The following is a 21,309-nucleotide window of genomic DNA, read 5'->3' on the forward strand; positions in this document are numbered from 1 at the left end:
CCCCCCCCGCGTGTGGTGCTGAAGGCGGCATTCATCTCTTCTCCCCCGCAGGAGAGAAGAGATGAAAGATCAAGGTTTTTTTTCTTTTTTGTTAAAAATAAAGTTTGCATGTGACCCCCGCTGTCTCTCCTGCGGGCGGTACATGCAGACGGAGGAGAGTGCACACTGTTCTCCGTGTGCAGGACGTATTGCTTTACGTGCTGCCGGAGAAAAACGGACATGTCTCCGTGTTTTCAACACCGACACACGGTCCGTGAAAACACGGAGACATGTGCATAGACTCATTCATTTGAATGGGTCTACGTGTGTCAGTGTCTCCAGTACGTGAGAAAACTGTCAGTACACGTACCGGAGACACTGACGTGTGAAAGAGGCCTGAGGGGGATAAAAAGTAATTCAAAATATTAGTAAGATGACTGTAATAAATTGGTGACTTGGTGTACAATGCAAATATAGACTCTAGCCTTTACCATAAGCTGCAGCCCAGGCAACTGGCATGAAAGTCTTGCTTAGTTCGGCATCATCCAGCTGATGTTCATGTGTTATTGCAGCATCTTCCTCTCCAACAATCACCTCCATATACACTTCATCAGCAATTTCCGCTACATCTGAAGAAACAAAAACATGCATCACCATCTGCAAACCAGAGCAATGCAAACTAAGTGGATAAAACTCCAAAATAGAGATAGCTGCAGCCTGCATACAACCTACAGAATACACACCATACAGAAAGGACGAGTAAGAAATCATCGAGTGAACTCACCCAAATCGTCAGTATCATTCTGACAGTCATTCACATCTATGTAAACCATTTTTTCACGGGGAAGAAGACGACCACCAGTATGAGGATCAAGAAGCCCATCTCCTGGATCATTTTCAGACTCACTTTCCACAATGTCCACAGTGCCACCTGACAAGGATTACATTTATGTAATTACATTTATTGTGTTACATAAAGAAGGTCAAACATAATTATATAACACAATGTCTCATGCATAAGTAATAAAGTGAATTTCTCAATGAAATTAAACTTTCATACCCAAGTCTTCCCCAGGGTCTGCCTTAAAGATGTAAACCTTGATGACTTCTGGACATGAGCCATCTAACTTAGCTGGGTCTCCAACTTCACAACCCATAGTGATTGCTTCTGCTCCATCTTCAATCTTTTCAGCATCGTCCACTAAACAGGTAAAGTATAACGAAAAATATGTATTACAAGCAAATCCACTATGGTTGTTTTACCTGCATACATGTAGCACACAGCTACTCAACACTGTGTGCCATAATGCAATGCAGAACAGCTGGTGAGCAGCAGATACAGAATCCGCTAGGCACCTCTATAAATCACTGGTGAGGCCACATCTAGAATATGGGATCCAGTTTTGGACTCCACAGTTTAAAAAGTATATTCAGAAGTTATAGTTGAAAGGCAACAACTAGATTTTTACAAGGGATTGAAGGCCTCTCATATGATGAGACGTTGGAAAAGTTGGGCTTGAAAAAAGCTTAGAAAAAAAGACACCTCAGAGGAGATCTCATTTACATGTATAAATATATGTGTGGCTTGCATAAAAACACTGGCACATGACTTATTCCTTCCAAAGACCATATTGAGGATTAGGTGGCACTCATTAAGAGTTGAAGGAAGGCGATTCTGGCAGCTAAATAAGAAAGGGTTCTTTACAGTTAGAGCAGTCAGACTGTGGAATGCCGACCACAAGAGCTAGTAATGGTACACACCATAACAGCTTTTAATAAAAGGGCTGGACGATTTCCTCAGCGCTCATAACATTGTAGGTTAGAGATAATTTAGTGACCAAAATATATAATTGGTGGAGAAAGGTTGAATGTGATGGACCTACTGTAGGTCTTTTTTCAACCTATGTAACTATGTAAACCAGTCCTTCCTCCATCTTGCTTGATACAGAGACAAAAGAGGGCCTACGCTAAAATCTTAACATCGAGGCAACTTAATTATTTAAAGTGCATACTATTAAATTTTTTTTATATGAAAGACATTAAAACAATTTTTTTGCCTAGCTGAACTACCCTTTAAAGTGAATTTCTTTACTCCAGCAAGGCCCACTATAATATGTAAATTGAAATTTTATTTCCTGGTAGTTATATTTGACCCCTTTTTCAAGCTGAAGAGCAAAATATCACTGCAGAAATAGATACATTTTCTAAAGGATCAAAATCAGAAGTGATGTGTGTTGTTAAAGGAATCTAATGTTAATGAATCCATCCTGAATCTCCTGTGAAAGCAGATGTCAAATGTGGTATCTCAATATGTCCCATCCACTGTTCTCAAGAGTTAATTATTGCATTGTTATAATGTGCCAATAGAATATTTCAGTTTATTGTTGTATCAGCTGTATAAAATTAAATGAGTAGCGTAACTTACAAGATATCATAAGGTAGTCATCACAATTGACTTCTTCCCCATCAGGACCTTGCACTGGAATGCCATTAGCATCAATCACTGCCTCTGAAGCACAGTCTGCTACAAGGACTTCTTCTGAAATCATGTCATCACCAAGACCATCCTCTACAATGTCTTCTACTACATGATTTGGATGGATAGCATTTCGACTGCTGGGAACAGTCAATGCTCCTTCCACTAAAGCAGAGTCTAAAACATTGTCAGGAACGTCACAATTGGATAACACATCATCTTCCAGTTCCTGTTCCTCTGTGTCAGGGCCAATCTCATCCTCCAGGACCTGCTCCGGTATTATTACGGTCTCCGATACCCGTGTTCCATCCAAGATATCAGAACATTGCACATCCTCAATGACCACATCTTCAATTACGTCCTGAATAACAACTGAGTCTGCATCATCGTGGAAACCTTGAACAGCCATGCCTCCGTCTCCATCTGCCACAAAGAGTGTCTCTTGGATTTCCACAATAATCTCATTCCCATTAAGGTGAGGGGTTCCCGTTTCTATAACATGGTGAAACGAAAACAAAAAAGTCAGACACTGCAATATATTCATGTTACTGAGGTACTTAAATTAGGACTAATAATTCATGCTGTTCAGAAACTTTACTAATCCAATCCTGCATTTAATAGGGTGGAACATGTCCTTGTGCAAACAGCCACAGAGACCACACAGAACTATGATAGCAGAGAAGCACTGGCATGGGGATGAGAGAACATAGGATCCACAGACCATTAAAAAATGTTCACATTTTTATTAGAACTAAAAATTACTACTTCTAAAGAACTCCGTGGTTCACTTTTAACTCTTTCACTCTCAAAGACACATTAACCCCTTTCTGACATATGACGTACTATCCCGTCGAGGTGGTATGGGCCCGTATGACCACCAATTGGATAGTACGTCATATGCGATCCGTGAGCGCGGCCGGGTGTCAGCTGACTATCGCATCTGACATCTGGCACTATGTGCCAGGAGCGGTCACGGACCGGCCCCCGGCACATTAACCCCCGGAACACCGCGATCAAACATGATCGCAGTGTTCCAGCGGTATAGGGAAGCATCATGCAGGGAGGGGGCTCCCTGCGTGCTTCCCCGAGACCCTCAGAGCAACGCGATGTGATCGCGTTGCTCCGAAGGTCTCCTACAGCCTTCTCCCTGCAGGCCCCGGATCCAAATTGGCAGTGGGGCTACTTTCGGGTCCTGCAGGGAGGTGGCTTACCAGCGCCTGCTCAGAGCAAGCGCAGGTAAGCCTGCAGCCATGCATGTCAGATCGCTGATCTGACACAGTGCTCTGCAAAGTGTCAGATCAGCGATCTGACCTTATAACATGATGCCGCTGTAATCGTACTGACCCGAAAAATAAAACTGCTTTATCAATTTTACGAAACGCGGAATGGTATAAAGCCCCCCCCCCCCCCCCCCCAAAAAAAAAAAAAAATTCTTGAATAGCTGGTTTGTGGTCACTCTGCCTTACAAAAATCGGAATAAAAAGCGATCAAAAAAATATCACATGCCCAAATTGGTACCGAAAAAAACGTCAACTCATCCCGCAAAAAACAAGACCTCACATGACACTGTGGAACAAAGTATGGAAAAATTATAGCTCTCAAAATGTGGAGACACAAATTATTTTTTGAAATAAAAAGCGTCTTTTAGTGTGTGACGGCTGTCAATCATAAAAATCCGCTAAAAAACCCGTTATAAAAGTAAATCAAACCCCCCTTCATCACCCCATTAGTTAGGGAAAAATAATAAAATAAAAAAAATGTATATATTTCCATTTTCCCATTAGGGTTAGGGCTGGGGCTAGGGTTGGGGCTAGGGTTAGAGGCTAGGGTTGGGGCTACAGTTAGGGTTGGGGCTAAAGTTAGGATTAGGGTTGGGGCTAAAGTTAGGATTAGGGTTGGGGCTAAATTTAGGGTTAGAGTTGGGGCTAAAGTTAGGATTAGGATTACATTTACAGTTGGGATTAGGGTTAGGGGTGTGTCAGGGTTAGGGTTATGGTTGGGATTAGTGTTAGGGGTGTGTTGGATTTAGAGGTGTGGTTAGGGTTGGGATTAGGGGTGTGTTGGAGTTAGGAGTGCGGTTGGGGTTAGGGGTGTGGTTGGGATTAGGGGTGTGGTTGGGATTAGGGTTAGGGGCATGTTTGGGTTAGGGGTGTGGTTAGGGGTGTGTTTGGGTTAGGGTTTCAGTTAGAATTGGGGGTTTCCACTGTTTAGGCACATCAAGGGCTCTCCAAACGCGACATGGCGTCTGATCTCAATTCCAGCCAATTCTGCGTTGAAAAAGTAAAACAGTGCTCCTTCCCTTCCGAGCTCTCCCATGCGCCCAAACAGGGGTTTACCCCAACATATGGGGTATCGGCGTACTCAGGACAAATTGGACAACAACTTTTGGGGTCCAATTTCTCTTGTTAACCTTGGGAAAATAAAAATTTGGGGGGCTAAAAAACCTTTTTGTGGGGAAAAAAAAATATTTTTTATTTTCACGGCTCTGCGTTATAAACTGTAGTGAAACACTTGGGGGTTCAAAGCTCTCACAACACATCTAGATAAGTTCCTTGGGGGGGGTCTAGTTTCCAATATGGGGTCACTTGTGGGGGGTTTCTACTGTTTAGGTACATTAGGGGCTCTGCAAACGCAATGTGATGCCTGCAGACCATTCCATCTAAGTCTGCATTCCAAAAGGCGCTCCTTCCCTTCCGAGCTCTGCCATGCGCCCAAACGGTGGTTCCCCCCACATATGGGGTATCAGCATACTCAGGACAAATTGGACAACAACTTTTGGGGTCCAATTTCTCCTGTTACCCTTGGGAAAATACAAAATTGGGGGCTAAAAAATAATTTTTGTGAAAAAAAAAATAAAAATTATTTTCACGGCTCTGCGTTATAAACTGTAGTGAAACACTTGGGGGTTCAAAGCTCTCACAACACATCTACATAAGTTCCTTAAGGGGTCTACTTTCCAAAATGGTGTGACGTGGGGAGTTTCAATGTTTAGGCACATCAGGGGCTCTCCAAACGCAACATGGCGTCCTATCTTAATTCCAGTCAATTTTGCATTGAAAAGTCAAATGGCGCTCCTTCCCTTCCGAGCTCTGCTATGCGCCCAAACAATGGTTTACACCCACATATGGGGTATCAGCGTACTCAGGACAAATTGCACAACAATTTTTGGGGTCCAATTTCTTCTCTTACCCTTGGGGAAAAAAAAAATTGGGGGCGAAAATATAATTTTTGTGAAAAAATATGATTTTTTATTTTTACGGCTCTGCATTATAAACTTCTGTGAAGCACTTGGTGGGTCAAAGTGCTCACCACACATCTAGATAAGTTCCTTAGGGGGTCTACTTTGCAAAATTGTGTCACTTGTGGGGGGTTTCAATACTTAGGTACATCAGGGGCTCTCCAAATGCAACATGGTGTCCCATCTCAATTCCAGTCAATTTTACATTGAAAAGTCAAATGGCGCTCCTTCCCTTCCGAGGTCTGCCATGCGCCCAAACAGTGATTTACCCCCACATATGGGATATCGGCGTACTTAAGACAAATTGTACAACTTTTGGCATCCATTTTCTCCTGTTACCCTTGGTAGAATAAAACAAATTGGAGCTGAAGTAAATTTTTTGTGAAAAAAAGTTAAATATTCATTTTTTTTAAACATTCCAAAAATTCCTGTGAAACACCTGAAGGGTTAATAAACTTGAAAGTGGTTTTGAGCACCTTGAGGGGGGCAGTTTTTAGAATGGTGTCACACCTGGTTATTTTCTATCATATAGACTCCTCAAAATGACTTCAAATGTGATGTGGTCCCTAAAAACAAATGGTGTTGTAAAAACAAGAAATTGCTGGTCAAATTTTAACCCTTATAACTCCGTAACAAAAAAAAAAATTTGGTTACAAAATTGTGATGATGTAGAGTACACATGTGGGAAAAGTTACTTATTAAGTATTTCGCGTGACATATCTCTGTGATTTAAGGGCATAAAAATTCAAAGTTGGAAAATTGCTAAATTTTCGCCAAATTTCTGTTTTTTTTTCCAGAAATAAAGGCAGGTAATATCAAAGAAATTTTACCACTATCATGAAGTACAATATGTCACGAGAAAACAATGTCAGAATCATCAAGATCTGTTGAAGCGTTCCAGAGTTATAACCTCAGAAAGGGACAGTGGTCAGAATTGTAAAAATTGGTCCGGTCATTAACGTGCAAACCACCCTTGGGGGTAAAGGGGTTAAATGTATCTTGCCTTTAAGTGCATGTCGTTTCTAGAAAATAAACAGCTAGTGCTTATTTGTTGGTATCAATAAAAAGCTGAGAGTCTGGCTTTTATAACACCAAGCTCAATATTCTGGGTGCTTGGGAGGTAAGAGCGAGAGACTAAGTGACACATATAATCGTACTTAATCTGCCCACTTGCTGACTGATATGTGTATGTGGCCATAGGATATTGCTACATGTATGAATCAGTCTCCTCATGTTTCTCCAAAGGGAAACTGATTGACTTGCATTTGCACGAAAGGTATGGGCAAAAAGATAGGAAACGACAGACACTACATGTAATTACTCCAGTAGAAATGATTCTTTAGTTTCCTTACAGTTTTAGTAAATCACTTTTATTTAACGAAGAAGCCATTTGTTTTTTCTACTTACATTTTCATCCCACTTTCATATTAAATGTTCTTCATTACTATATTGTGCTTAATATACATGTATTCATGTACTGGAAATATAATCATGTAGTACTAGAATCTAGAAGTACCTGAAGTATGAAAAAAGGCATGCGGTTCTGTTGCTCGCAGAGCAAGCTCGGCCACATCTTCTTCCATGACTCTGAACAATCATTAGCTGATTTTATTCTGTAAAATATAAAAAATGTACAATTACCAAGATGATCCATTCACAAAGTGTGTAAAACGTGACACCTCCAACATTGTTAGGGATATTCCTATATACAAGAGAACATCAGCGATGCTACGATGGGCAGCGTTATAACATGTAGCCCACAGACACTTTCTCATCTGACATTCGTGGTGGAAAGACTCAATCAGGTGATAGTTTTGCTAAGATGATGATACCAAGTTAAGTACAGGATGATATTGCAGGGCCTTGGAAATTGTACTGCCCAGCATGCAGTTATATCTCTCCATGCCTTAAAGAAGCACTCCCATCAAAAGTGTTATCCTTTTAATATATTGCAGTAATCATATTACATAGCACTATGTACTTACAATTGCTCATTTAGCTTCTCTACCCAGTTAATTATTTTATTTTCCATTAGGTCTATGACATGACGTGATTAAAAACAGACTAGCTGAATCTTTCTAAGCTCTATCTAGAAACAGGAGGTACATTTTCCCTGTATGACTCATGAGTTACTGCAAAAGTCTCTGACAAAGGGGCGGAGCAGCTGGGTCAGCAGGTAAAGAGGGGAATGATTTCTGCAGGGACAGCTGAGAAAACAGAAGAATTATCTGGGTAGAAAGGCAAAATGAGCAATTGTAAGTGCACAGTGCTATATAATTACCCCATGCCCACTGGATGGCCAGGTCACTAGGCAGGGTGCGACTTTGCTCAATACAAGTGTATGAAAATGGAACGAGGCAGCGTCCACTGGTCAGGCTCCGGGAGTATGCATAACGCACATATACCCTCCGGTCTCGGTGCAGTGCATGCGCTGGGAGGTTTCATAAGTCTGCAGTCACACAGAGAGATGGCAGACTTTTCATTTGGGTCAGGACAACCCTTTAAAAGTTGAAACACAACTTTCTACAAGGTAGTAGCAGCGGCATGAACATCAAAGCGTAGATTTTAATCTAGCATATTCCCCACTGCTGACACACACTTCCATGCAGTAAGCGCTCCACAAGACCTCCCTTTTGCTTAAGTGATGGCTGTAGGGAACGCCTGCTGGACACCACGGCCATCGTGGTGTCATGTGAATTTGGCCTAGGGGTACGTTCACATAAACGTATTATACAGTCCATACACGGACAGTAATGCCCAAAGCGCCCGCACATCTCCAGACCTGAACCACACACCTCATAGGCATACAGCAGCTATTCGTTCAATTCCAGAGACCTACAATCGGTACAGAAATCATAGCTTTTACACACACCGTGAAATGAGGATGTGAGAGCCCAGCATACAAGAGATTGGAAAGTGTTCCTCCCTCAGGGCTGGCATTCTCTGGAAAAAAGCGTACAAGAAAACTTTACGTTATGTATAACACAGTTCTCGGTACATATTTGGACATTAGGAATATCAGGGACTGTTGACAAACAAAAGTAAAAAAACTCTTTTTTTTTTAACTTCAATCTATGTATTTTAGCTGAATGGCAATATTTTTTTTCAATAGGGTTTCATTAATGGTGTGCCCCATAATTGTGGAGCAAAATGGGCAGCACGGCGGCTCAACTTTGCAGCGCTGGGGTCCTGGGTTCAAACCCAACCAAGGACAACATCTGCAAGAAGTTTGTATGTTCTCCCCGTGTTTGCGTGGGTTTCCTCCCACATTCCAAAGACATACTGATAGGGAATTTAGATTGTGAGCCCCATCGGGGACAGTGATGATAATGTGTGCAAACTGTAAAGCTCTGCTGCAGAATATGTTCGCACTATATATATATAGAAAAAAAAAAAAAAAAGATTATTATTATTAGTGTAATTTAAAGCTAAGCTAAGGTGGTGTAAGGAAAAATGTTCAATATGTATAGTAAAAGGTGCTAAGGTTATCTCATAGCATAGACTACTGTGATGAATGTAGCGCGGCCTGTCTTGTGTAATTTAAATGGGGTCTAAATTAATACTAAAAGCCTCTTGTATGTCCAACAAAATCATCATAAAGATGGAAATTACAAAATCTAAAAAGAGATATAACAGCCCACAAACACCAGTATTGCTGCAGTGGTAAAAAGTGCTGTAGCTGCGATGTCACCACTGCAGTAAAAGACCGATGTGAGGCAAACAGGCAGCGCTGGACCCTGGGAGGATGAGTAACGACTTGTAGAGAGATTACAGTAATAATATTTTTCAGTGATGATACTAAACTCTGCAAGGCAATCAACAGAGAGGATAGTTTGATGTTATAGAAAGATTTATAAAAGTGGGAGATTTAGGGCGAGAAATGGACATTGAAGTTTAATGTAGATAAATGTAAAGTCATGCATTTAAGCAGAGGAAATACAATATATAATTATATGCTAAAAAAAATACGAAAAAGCTTTGAGTGTATTGATGGACAGCAAAATCAACTCTATTAACCAATGCCAAGCAGCTGCTGCCAAGACAAATAAAATAATGAGAAGAATTCAAAGGGGAATAGATGCTCGTGACAAGAGCATAGTTTTTCCTCTAAAACAAGTCTTTGCTGTTCATACTCTGGGTGTCTTAAAGGGAACCTGTCACCCCGTTTTTTCGATATGAGATAAAAAATATGGTTCAATAGGGCCTGAGCTCTGCTTTACATTAGTACCTTTCATATCCCCCGATTCCCCACCTTTGCAGAGAAAATACCGTAGTAATCTCTCTGTTTTCGTCTGTCAATTACCCCAGTCCGATGGGCGGGGCCTAATCGCTGTCTCTCCCCCCGCTCCTCGGCGTGTCAACGTAACTAGATCTGTGAATAGCACAGATCCCGGTCATTTTTTGCAGTTGCGCATTGCATTAGCGTCTAGCGCCTGCGCAGTATGCTTTGACCAACTGTGGGCAAAGCATGAAATCATTACTGCACATGCACTGGCTTTTCACCCTATGCTCTGTGCCCCAGAAGCACAGAAAGACTTCCGGGGCACAGAACGTCAAGGAAAATGCCGCCGCATGCGCAATAAGTTGAATACTTTGCCCACTGTTGGGCAAAACATACTGCGCATGCGCGAGACGCCACTTGAATGCGCAGGCGTAGAAAACAACGCCGGAAAGAAGATTCGTAGAGCAAAGCCGGAGGTGGGGAGAATCGGCAATTAGGCCCCGCCTATTGGACCGAACCGGATGAAAACAGAGAGATTACTAAAGTATTTTCTCGGCAAAGGTGGGGAATCAGGGGATATGAAAGGTACTAATGTAAAGCAGAGCTCAGGCCCTACTGAACCATATTTTAATCTCATATCAAAAAAACGCGGTGACAGGTTCCCTTTAACTGTTTTAGGTTTCCAAAGGCATGAGCTGACCATTCCTCAGGCGATTTCCACAAGTCAATGGAACGGCTTAGAAAATGCCAGGCATCTCAGAGTTTTGTCAAATTTTTTGCTTCAAAAAACACTAGTAGTTACTTCATAGCTGAATGGAGATCAAAGAAAAAAAAAGAGAAACCTCCAGTTTAAAAGATGCGCCAAGAATGCTGGAAAGAAGCCCACAAATGTCAATAAAGCGCTCAGAAAACTATATAAAAAAAAAACACTTCAGGTGTACAAAACCAGAGTGAAAAGGAGAGTTTCCTGAAGCATCTTCAGCTTGAAAAAGGGATGTTATGGGCCACCAGAAAAAGACATCTTGTGCACACACCCTTACAACACTCTGCACAATTTTGGGCTCCTGTGTATAAGGACATGGCTGAACTAGAACAGTCACAGAGAAGAGAGACCAAGGAACTGAAATACCAAGACAGGTTAACAAAACCTGAGGTTATTCAGTTTTGAAAATCCAAGGTTTAGGGGAATCTTATTACAATGCATAAATATATGAGGCGACAGTACAGAGATCTGTATATTGATCTTTTTACACCTAGGCCTGCAACTATCACAAGGGGGTATCCTCTACGTCCAGAGGAAGGAAGGTTTAATCATCACAATTCTTTCACTGTATGAGCAGTGAGATTATACAATCCTCTGCAAAACAAGTTCTAGTTGTTGATTAGGCTACGTTCACATTTGCGGTCCTCGCCGCAGCGTCGGGCGCCGCATGCGTCATGCGCCCCTATATTTAACATGGGGGCGCATGGACATGCGGCGCACTTGCGTTTTGCGCCGCATGCTTCGCTGCGGCGCCCGCGTCGGTGCGCAGAGGACGCAGCAAGTTGCATTTTTGCTGCGTCCAAATTCAATGAAAAAAACGACGCATGCGGCGCAAAACGCAGCGTTGTGCATGCGTTTTGCTGCGTTTTTATTTGCGTTGTGCGTTGCGGCGCCGACGCTGCGGCGCACAACGCAAATGTGAACGTAGCCTTAGAAAGGTACAAGGAGGCCTGGATGATATTGTTGAAAAAATACAGTTTTATGACAAGTTATGGGCACTAGATTCTGTGATGAGATGATGATCCAGGGAACTAGTGCGATTGCTGAATGTGAAGTTGGGAAGTAATGTTCCTATAATATGGGGCAATTAGAATTTGCCTCATTAGGATTTTGCCTTCCTCTAGATGAGAGGTCCCCAACGTTTCTGACCTTGAGAGCCACATTCAGCTCTGAGAGAGGGGCAGGAGCCACATTCAGCTCCCGCCCCCCTCACAATAGTGGCAACCAAAGCCCCCACAGGCATAAGGCTATGTGCACACGTTCAGGAATTCTTGCAGAAAATTCCTGAGGAAAACCTGAAATTTTCTGCAAGAAATCTGCTAGAAAACGGCATGCGTTTTTTGGGCGTTTTTACCGCGTTTTTGGTGCGTTTTTGATGCGTTTTTTTCCGGACATTTCCCAATGCATTTTAAGTGGGAAATCCACAAAAAAAACGCAAAATTAATGAACATGCTGCGTTTTTTACCGCAATGCGTTTTTACCGCGGAAAAAAACGCATCATGTGTACAAAAAGTGCAGAATTCATTAAAAATGATAGGATGCATAATATAAGCAGATTATTTGCGGTTTTATAGGGAAAAACCGCGAAAAAACCGCGAATAATCTGCAACGTGTGAACACAGCCTAATGGTTAAGGCCTCTCACACTTCAGTCTTTTGGCGTCAGTCTGAAACTGCCATTTTCCTCAAATAGCGGATCCGCCATTTTTTTTTGGTGGATCCGCTATTTTCCCATAGACATACATTAGCGACGGATTGTGGCGGATGGTCGTCCGTTCCATCCGCCATGTGACGGATCCATCAAGATTTGGCGGACGTCATCTATTATAACGTTTTTTGTCTGCGCCAAAATGGCACCTATGGGCGACGGATCCGTCGCGACCGTCATTTCGGCGGATCCGTCGCCCCAATCCGCTTTTTCAATTGCGCATGCTCCAAAAAGTAGATACTTTTCCCAGACAACCCCCAAGTAACGGATCCGTAAAAATAACGGATCCGTTAGAATTGTTTTCTCAACAATTGTGATGGATCCGTCACTATGTCGGAGCAGACTGACGCCAAACAACTGAAGTGTGAAAGAAGCCTTAGGCTACGTTCACATTTGCGGTCAGCGCCGCAGCGTCGGGCGCCGCAGCGGCGCCGCATGCGTCATGCGCCCCTATACTTAACATGGGGGCGCATGGACATGCGTTGTGCTGCGTTTTGCGCCGCATGGCCGCAAGCGTTGGACGCAAGAAACGCTTCAAGTTGCATTTTTTTTGCGTCCAACTTGCGGGCAAAAACGACGCATGCGGCGCAAAACGCAGCGTTTTAGCGTGCGTTTTGCCGCGTTTTTGTTTGCGTTGTGCGCTGCGGCGCCGACGCTGCGGCGCACAACGCAAATGTGAACGTAGCCTTACTAAAGCTTTTCCACAAAAATCACGCCAAAGCAGTATACAAAGATCCAGGGGTTCCTACAAGACCCCCCATTCAGTATTCTCCTATAAAGCACTCCCAAGACACTGTCACATCCAGCTTCAAACATCTTCTCTGACAGGTGGCATCATCTTGTCTCCAGCGTACCATACTTAAATCATCTCAAAACCCCTAAGACCAGTATATGTGTATCCAGATCTGCTCTTCTGTACAGGGCTGCTCACAAAATCCACCATTTTCAGATGTGCTCTTCATACCTGTTTGCTAGAACTGGAGCTAATTCACCAAGCTGACAGACAGCCGCGAGCCACAATTCATGGGACCGCGAGCCACATGTGGCTCCCGAGCTACATGTTGGGGACCCCTGCTCTAGATCAACATGTTGGGTTATAGGTTAAACGTGATGAATTTGTGTTTTCTTACAATCTTAAAAATATTATTTTAACCTTGTGCAGTCCCCTGAAGAATTGAAAGAGGACTAGTCACCAGGTCCAAAGTGACCAGATTAAAAAAAAAAAAAAAAGACACATACCATACCTGGAATTTCTATCCCAAGTAGATAATTTTGCAAACAATAAGCAAGTCACTATTGTCTTACATGACACTTAAAGGGCTTGCATCACAAACAAAGGTATATTTTAATTTTTGATCATGGAATAATAATTTCCACAATTTGAGGTGTTAAAAAAATGTTCCTGCGCTGAGGTAATATTATAAATGTGTCCCTGCTGTGTACTGTGTAATTGCTGTGTCTGACCGTACAGGAACATGGTCTGATTATACCACAGCTCCTGGGCAGGGGAGGAAGGAAAGGAGTGTACAGACAAGACAGCGGGGATCACAGCTGATTCTTTTTGTGAGCTAAAACATTTCACTGCCTGTTTTTTAAACAAAAGTTTACCTCAAACATAGAGGCTGTGATACCAAGCTGTCAGTATACTCTGTATTGCTTTCTGCGACCTGTCCCTGCACGGTCACAAACAGCCATTACACAGCACACAGCAGGGGCACATTTATAAGATTTGCTCAGCACGGGAACATTTTTTTAAAAAACATCCAATTGTGGAGTATTTTTATTCCAAGATCTGTTGATTAAAATATACCTTTTATTTGTGACACAACTCCTTAAAAGGGTATAGCTGGAACTTTATGAAAAACAAAAAATGTGCCTAAGTGCTAATGGGCAGGTAGTTGCTACCTACCTGCCTGTTGTGCAAGGCACAGTTTTTCCCCGGAACAGAGCGGTCACAGGTGCTCCTGCTGGAGATTCAGCTGCCTCTGCTGACGTCACTCTGACAGAGCGGAGGCTTCTTTTCCGCTCTGCTCTGTTGATGGGTTGGGACTTCCAACGTCATTTTGATTAACAGCTGGATTCCCGCTGCCTAATTGGAGGAGCCGGCTGTCAATCAGAATGTCGGAAGTCACGCCCCACCGCGTCAGTAGAGGCAGCTGAAGCCCTGGCAGGAGCAGTATCTGAGGGTATGTGCACACGTTGCGGATTTTGCTGCAGATCCGCAGCGGATTTGCAGCAGTTTTACATGCGTTTACAGTACCATGTAAACCTATGGAAAACAAAACGCATGGAAACGTAGCGTTGTTTATTCCGCGGCATGTAAATTCTTTGTGAGGATTTCGCAGCGGTTTACACCTGCTCCATAATAGGAATCCGCAGGTGTAATACCGCATCGAGAATCCGAACAAAATCCGCAAAAAAATCGCGGCAAATCCGCAGGAAATCCGCAGTGCAGGTTACAGGCAGACTTACCAAAATCAGTCTGGAAAAATCTGCAGAGTAATCTGCAGCGTGTGCACGTGACAGTTCCATGCTGGGGAAGAACGACACTGTGCACAACTGGTAGGTAAGTTGCAATTACTGTACCTGCCTGTTAGTGATTAGGCACATTTTTTGTTTTTCCATACAGTCCCGGATACACCCTTTGGCAGTAGTCACACTTGTGAGTGTGATGCGAGAAACTCACATCGATACGCGGCATGGCCGCCAGCACTCGGGACCGGAGCGTGCGGCTGCATGTATTTCTATGCAGCAAGTGTGACCTCGGCCTTTAAACTAAATTCTCTGGGACCTGGGATTACGTTAGGTTCACATGTCTAGCAATCATTAGTTAGAACTAGGATCTAGCAGCAATCAGTTCTGCAGACACAACTTTTTTTGTCCACCTGAAAATCTTAACATATGGAAAACAGATATTGTTAATTAGCCATTTGTTTTTCTCCTATTTGAAAAAGATTTGTTTTTTGCTTACTGGATCAGTTTCAAATTGACTATTACTTGACAGTTCACATGTCCAGTAGCATATGTTACATATTTATTTTTCCTCCTCCAGTAAGAAAAAAAACCAACAGATTATTTTCAAATGGGAGAAAAACAGAAGACCAATTAACAAATCCGTTTCCATTGGTTTCAATGTTTAAATAAAATACAATCGAAATCGTTTATTTTTTGTGTCCGCACAACTTTTTGGTCAATAGATTGCTGCTGGATCAGTTCTAAACGATGATTACTGGACATGTGAACAAAGCCTAACATATGGACAACAAGCTACAGTTATTCTTTTGGATAATATATATATAATAATACATCATGACCTCTTAATTCCTGATCCTTACCTTTCTGTTGTACATGTGCCTCATAGTGTTTGTTTTTTTCTATTAGTTCATTGTTATGTGATCTGTTAGGACGGGTGCTCAGGATACAGAGTGGCAGGGCTTTGGACGTAGTGCATGTTCCCTGCATCCAAAGTGCTGCCTCCTATTGAACACAAGTGATCACTGAACTGTGCGGATTCACCACGTCCAATACATTCTATGGGTGAAATTTCTCTTGCGGAGACTAAGTGCCTCCGCAAGTGAAATTGGCATGCTGCAGTCTGGAAAGACACCTCATGTCCCTCTCCGCGGGTGATCCAGGGGCCTCTGTGGACACATAGTGGACATGGGATTTCTTGAAATCCCATCCACTATGCTGTAACATTTGGCGGCTGCATAAATACACAGCATCAAACCCACAGTGTTTACTGATCGTGTGCACATACCCTTAACATACTGAGATGATATATTTGACTATATTCTTGGTTATATTGTCAAAACATAAAATACAAAGATCATTTGAAAGAAAAAGTGACCAGATTTTGCTCTTATTTTAGTCCCACTGCTCCCGAGTATTGTTTTTTTTTTAATCCACCGTATGGTCCAGAGATACTGTTTTTATCGAGAGCTAATTCTTATATGTTTACAAGGCCAGGGGGCTCACAAGGTAATATTATAGTACAGCCTAAAGTCACGCCCCCAGAAAATCTCGTAAAGGTGCCGTTACACTAAACGACTTACCAACGATCACGACCAGCGATACGACCTGGCCGTGATCATTGGTAAGTCGTTGTGTGGTCGCTGGAGAGCTGTCACACAGACAGCTCTCTCCAGCGACCAACGATCAGGGGAACGACTTCGGCATCGTTGAAACTGTCTTCAACGATGCCGAAGTCCCCCTGCAGCACCCGGGTAACCAGGGTAAACATAGCGTTACTAAGTGCAGGGCCGCGCTTAGTAACCCGATATTTACCCTGGTTACCATTGTAAAAGTAAAAAAAAAAAACACTACATACTCACATTCTGATGTCTGTCACGTCCCCCGGCATCCACAGGGTTAAAACTGCTTTCGGCTGGTAATGCACGCGCTGCTGCCGAGAGCTTCCCTGCACTGAATGTGTCAGCGCCGGCCATAAAGCAGAGCACAGCGGTGACGTCACCGCTGTGCTCTGCTTTATGGCCGGCGCTGACACAGTCAACCCTGTGGTCGCCGGGGGACATGACAGACAGCAGAATGTGAGTATGTAGTGGTTTTTTTTTTTACTTTTACAATGGTAACCAGGGTAAATATCGGGTTACTAAGCGCGGCCCTGCACTTAGTAACCCGATATTTACCCTGGTTACAAGTGAACACATCGCTGGATCGGCGTCACACACGCCGATCCAGCCATGACAACGGGTGATCAGCGACCAAAAAAAGGTCCTGATCATTCCCATCGACCAACGATCTCCCAGCAGGGGCCTGATCGTTGGTCGCTGTCACACATAACGAGATCGTTAGCGGGATCGTTGCTTACGTCACCAAAAGCGTGACGTTGCAACGATATCGTTATGTGTGACTCAGCCTTTAGCCATGCTCTCTGGTAAAAAATAGAAGAATTAGCACTAAATAAAAAGGCCCATATCGCTGGAACCGTACTGTGGGTTTTAAATGAAGAAAAACAAAACAAAAAATGGAATACTCTTAGGAGCAGCAGGAATTCCACTACTAGGACAACCCCTTCTTATTATACCCCACATTTGGCCCAGTTGAATAAAAAAAAGCTTATACTCCCTTCCCTCCTGTGCAGGCGACGTTCCCACAGTGTTCTCAGCGCCCAATCAGCGCTGGTGTCACTGTCCCCGCTGCGCTCGAATTGAACAGGAAGAGGAAGCGAGAGATCAGCTGCAGCCCGGACTTCCTCTTAATGTTCAATTCAATAAAAGGCGGGGATAGTGACGCCAGCGCAGAATGGACACTAGGGTCACCTGTCACAACAACAGCACAAGAACCCCAGGAACGCGAGTGCTGACACCGCTGGAACGGCACCAGTACGGGAGGTGAGTTTAAGCTTTTTTTTTTATTTCATTGGGGTCAAACAATTAGTTCAAGAAAGATTGGCCAGTGTTTGACTTTAACAGGTCCTTTCAAAAAGTGCTGTCACAAAAGTGTAGCACTAGATTTAAGCAAAAACATCTGCAGGACGCTCCTGTCAAATCAGTCACCCGTGCACGATGGACCAGAGCCCTGAAAACATCCTCTTCACTGGCACTTTTTCTTATTAGTTGGCTCGGCAAGCTGTCATATATGCCTCACACCACAGTGATGTCGCAGGGCCTGCTAATCAGAAGGGTGGTAGGGATTTGCATGATTATGAGAATTCTCACCTATCCAATCCTGCCATTACCGCTACCTCTCACAAGAACAGGGTTCGGTAGCATGCATGAGTTACCGCTGCCACATTCACTGTCAATGGGAGCGGACACACACATGCTCAGTACAGTCACACAAGGGACTTTGCAGACCTTGTAAATTGTGCATTTTCTGTCTGTACACCCAGAGGATGTCCTGTCTGTGATAGGGATGAATTCTGCCTTCTACGGACTGAGATATGAAAGGCACAGACCCAGTGTGGGTGTCTGCAGGGTGTGACCGGGTCTGGTGTGGGGGTATATGTGTATTTATACCACTGTATGATATACAGAGATCACTCAGGCCCTACATATTATATATCGCAGCGTACAACATGTTATAGATCCCTGGGTACCGTGCCTCGGGTGTTAGTCACCGCTGTACACTGCAGCCCCCCGTGTTAGGCACCGCGGCCCCCCCGTGATATGACTGTACACTGCGCCCGGCATGTTAGACACCGCTGTACACTGAGGCCCCCCCGTGTTAGACACCGCTGTACACTGTGGCCCCCCCGTGTTAGACACCGCTGTACACTGTGGCCCTCGGGTTAGACACCGCTGTACACTGTGCCCGCCCCGGGTTAGACACCACTGTACACTGAGGCCCCCCCGTGTTAGACACCGCTGTACACTGAGGCCCCCCCCCCCCCCGTGTTAGACACCGCTGTACACTGTGCCCCCCCCCCATTAGACACTGCTGTACACTGTGGCCCCCGGGTTAGACACCGCTGTACACTGAGGCCCCCCCCCCCCCGTGATAGACACCGCTGTACACTGAGGCCCCCCCGTGTTAGACACCGCTGTACACTGAGGCCCCCCCGTGTTAGACACCACTGTACACTGTGGCCCCCCGGGCTAGAAACCGCTGTGCACTGCGGCCCCCCCCCCGGGTTAGACACCGCTGTACACTGAGGCCCCCCCGTGTTAGACACCACTGTACACTGTGGCCCCGTGTTAGACACCGCTGTACACTGTGGCCCCGTGTTAGACACCGCTGTACACTGTGCCCCCCCCCCCGGGTTAGACACCGCTGTACACTGTGCCCCCCCGGGTTAGACACCGCTGTACACTGTGGCCCCCCGGGTTAAACACCGCTGTACACTGTGGCCCCCCGGGTTAGACACCGCTGTACACTGTGGCCCCCCGGGTTAGACACCGCTGTACACTGTGGCCCCCCGGGTTAGACACCGCTGTACACTGTGGCCCCCCTGGTTAGACACCGCTGTACACTGTGGCCCCCCGGACTAGAAACCAGGGCTGTGGAGTCGGAGTTAGTTTTGGTTGGAGTCGGTAGAAATGTACCGACTCCAGCTTTAAAAAAAATGTATTAATATTTCATAATTGAACTTTCATATGAATTTTATAAACGTTACTTGAATATATATGTTCTATCAAACTATGAACAACAGTGATAAGCAGTCCTGCTGGAGATAGAGAGGAAGAACCGTATGCACTACCCTGTGAGGGTGCCCGGGTAGGATCCCACACCTGACGTAAATATAAAAAGAACCCGGCACTCAACTTTAGGTGGATCTCTTTTGATTTTATTAACAAAAGAGAAGCTAAACGTTTCGGCCTGGCTTGGCCTTCTTCAGTAACGTGCTGCCTGTTGTAGCAGTGATAGGTGGTGCAGTAATGATCTGCCAGTGCTTATGATCAGTAGGAAGATATTTCCTGGCTCACAGGATCCGTTTGTGGCTGGGTCAGAAAGACCGTGCGCTGCCTGTGGAGAGCCGTGGAGTAAGTATGTCCTGGCGACGCGGTGTCCACCGATCATTACTGCACCACCTATCACTGCTACAACAGGCAGCACGTTACTGAAGAAGGCCAAGCCAGGCCGAAACGTTTAGCTTCTCTTTTGTTAATAAAATCAAAAGAGATCCACCTAAAGTTGAGTGCCGGGTTCTTTTTATATTTACTGCTGGAGATAGAGACATTTCTTAGGGTACTGTCACACAGTGCAATTTTGATCGCTACGACGGCACGATCCGTGACGTCACAGCGTCGTATGATTATCGCTCCAGCGTCGTAGAATGCGGTCACACGTTGCAATCACGGCGCTGGAGCGATGCCGAAGTCCCCGGGTAACCAGGGTAAACATCGGGTTACTAAGCGCAGGGCCGCGCTTAGTAACCTGATGTTTACCCTGGTTACCAGCGTAAACGTAAAAAAAACCAAACACTACATACTTACATTCCGGTGTCTGTCCCCCGGCGTTCTGCTTCTCTCCACTGTGTAAGCACCATAGCCGGAAAGCACAGCGGTGACGTCACCGCGTCACCGCTGTGCCCGCTTTCCGGCCGGCAGGCGCTCACAGTGCAGAGAAGCTGAGACGCCGGAGGACAGACACCGGAATGTGAGTATGTACTGTTTGTTTTTTTTACGTTTACGCTGGTAACCACGGTAAACATCGGGTTACTAGGCGCGGCCCTGCGCTTAGTTACCCGATGTTTACCCTGGTTACAAGCGAACACATCGCTGGATCGGTGTCACACACAACGATCCAGCGATGTCAGCGGGTGATCAAACGACGAAAGAAAGTTCCAAACGATCTGCTACGACGTACGATTCTCAGCAGGGTCCCTGATCGCTGCTGCGTGTCAGACACTGCGATATCGTAACGATATCGCTAGAACGTCACGAATCGTACCGTCGTAGCGATCAAAATTGCACTGTGTGACAGTACGCTTACTTCTTGTGTGTCACTGTTCTCCACTGCCCTTATCTAATCTTATACTTGGTTAACCTCATGTTGCCCCAACCCCCCTACTTACAATGTATGAAACTGAAAGTGAAAATGTGTTGCAAATTCTTAGTAGTAAAGCTCCTCCTCTAGACTAGATGTTTACTAGGTGTGCGTCTTCCAAGCATCTCACAGCTGCTACTCAGAAGAGGAAGACTGTAAGAAGTATTATAATTTCAACAAACTTTGCATCAGTTAACTGTGAGTACATGAGGAATAACAGTATTACTGACCACTATATCAGTTGTATGACCTGGCAATAATTTTGTACAATTGTTTTTAGGAAAAACAATTGTCATTTGGATTGTGAATGCAGAATTAAAAACCTGAGACTGTCAAAGAAGCGTCACATTAAATCAGCTGTATTTGAACATTTCACCATCACTCAAGATAGAAAACATTATGTCTGTCAGTGTATGACAAATGATCCAGACGAAAACAAATGCTGTGAAGCAAAAATCAGTGCATATTCAGGC

General features: G+C 44.4%; 1 protein-coding gene across 2 annotated transcripts in view; it reads right to left on the bottom strand.

Moving 5' to 3' along the window:
* ZFX (zinc finger protein X-linked) overlaps nucleotides 1–21,309 on the bottom strand; it is a 36,808-nt gene that overhangs the window by 8,705 nt on the left and 6,794 nt on the right. The window contains exons 1-6 of one of the 2 annotated variants that reach the window (XM_077294586.1): nucleotides 8,566–8,669; nucleotides 7,210–7,306; nucleotides 2,405–2,947; nucleotides 1,040–1,180; nucleotides 764–910; nucleotides 471–608 (exon numbers count right to left, since the gene is read on the bottom strand). In XM_077294586.1, coding sequence (XP_077150701.1) covers nucleotides 471–608; nucleotides 764–910; nucleotides 1,040–1,180; nucleotides 2,405–2,947; nucleotides 7,210–7,276 — 1,036 coding nt within the window. In that variant the 5' untranslated portion in view covers nucleotides 7,277–7,306; nucleotides 8,566–8,669. Of the gene's footprint in view, nucleotides 1–470; nucleotides 609–763; nucleotides 911–1,039; nucleotides 1,181–2,404; nucleotides 2,948–7,209; nucleotides 7,307–8,565; nucleotides 8,670–21,309 lie in introns of those variants that run through there. The other variant, XM_077294585.1, reaches the window with a different exon arrangement.

This window comes from Ranitomeya variabilis, chromosome 3 (genome assembly GCF_051348905.1).
Source record: "Ranitomeya variabilis isolate aRanVar5 chromosome 3, aRanVar5.hap1, whole genome shotgun sequence".
NCBI classification, from domain to species: Eukaryota; Metazoa; Chordata; class Amphibia; order Anura; family Dendrobatidae; genus Ranitomeya; species Ranitomeya variabilis.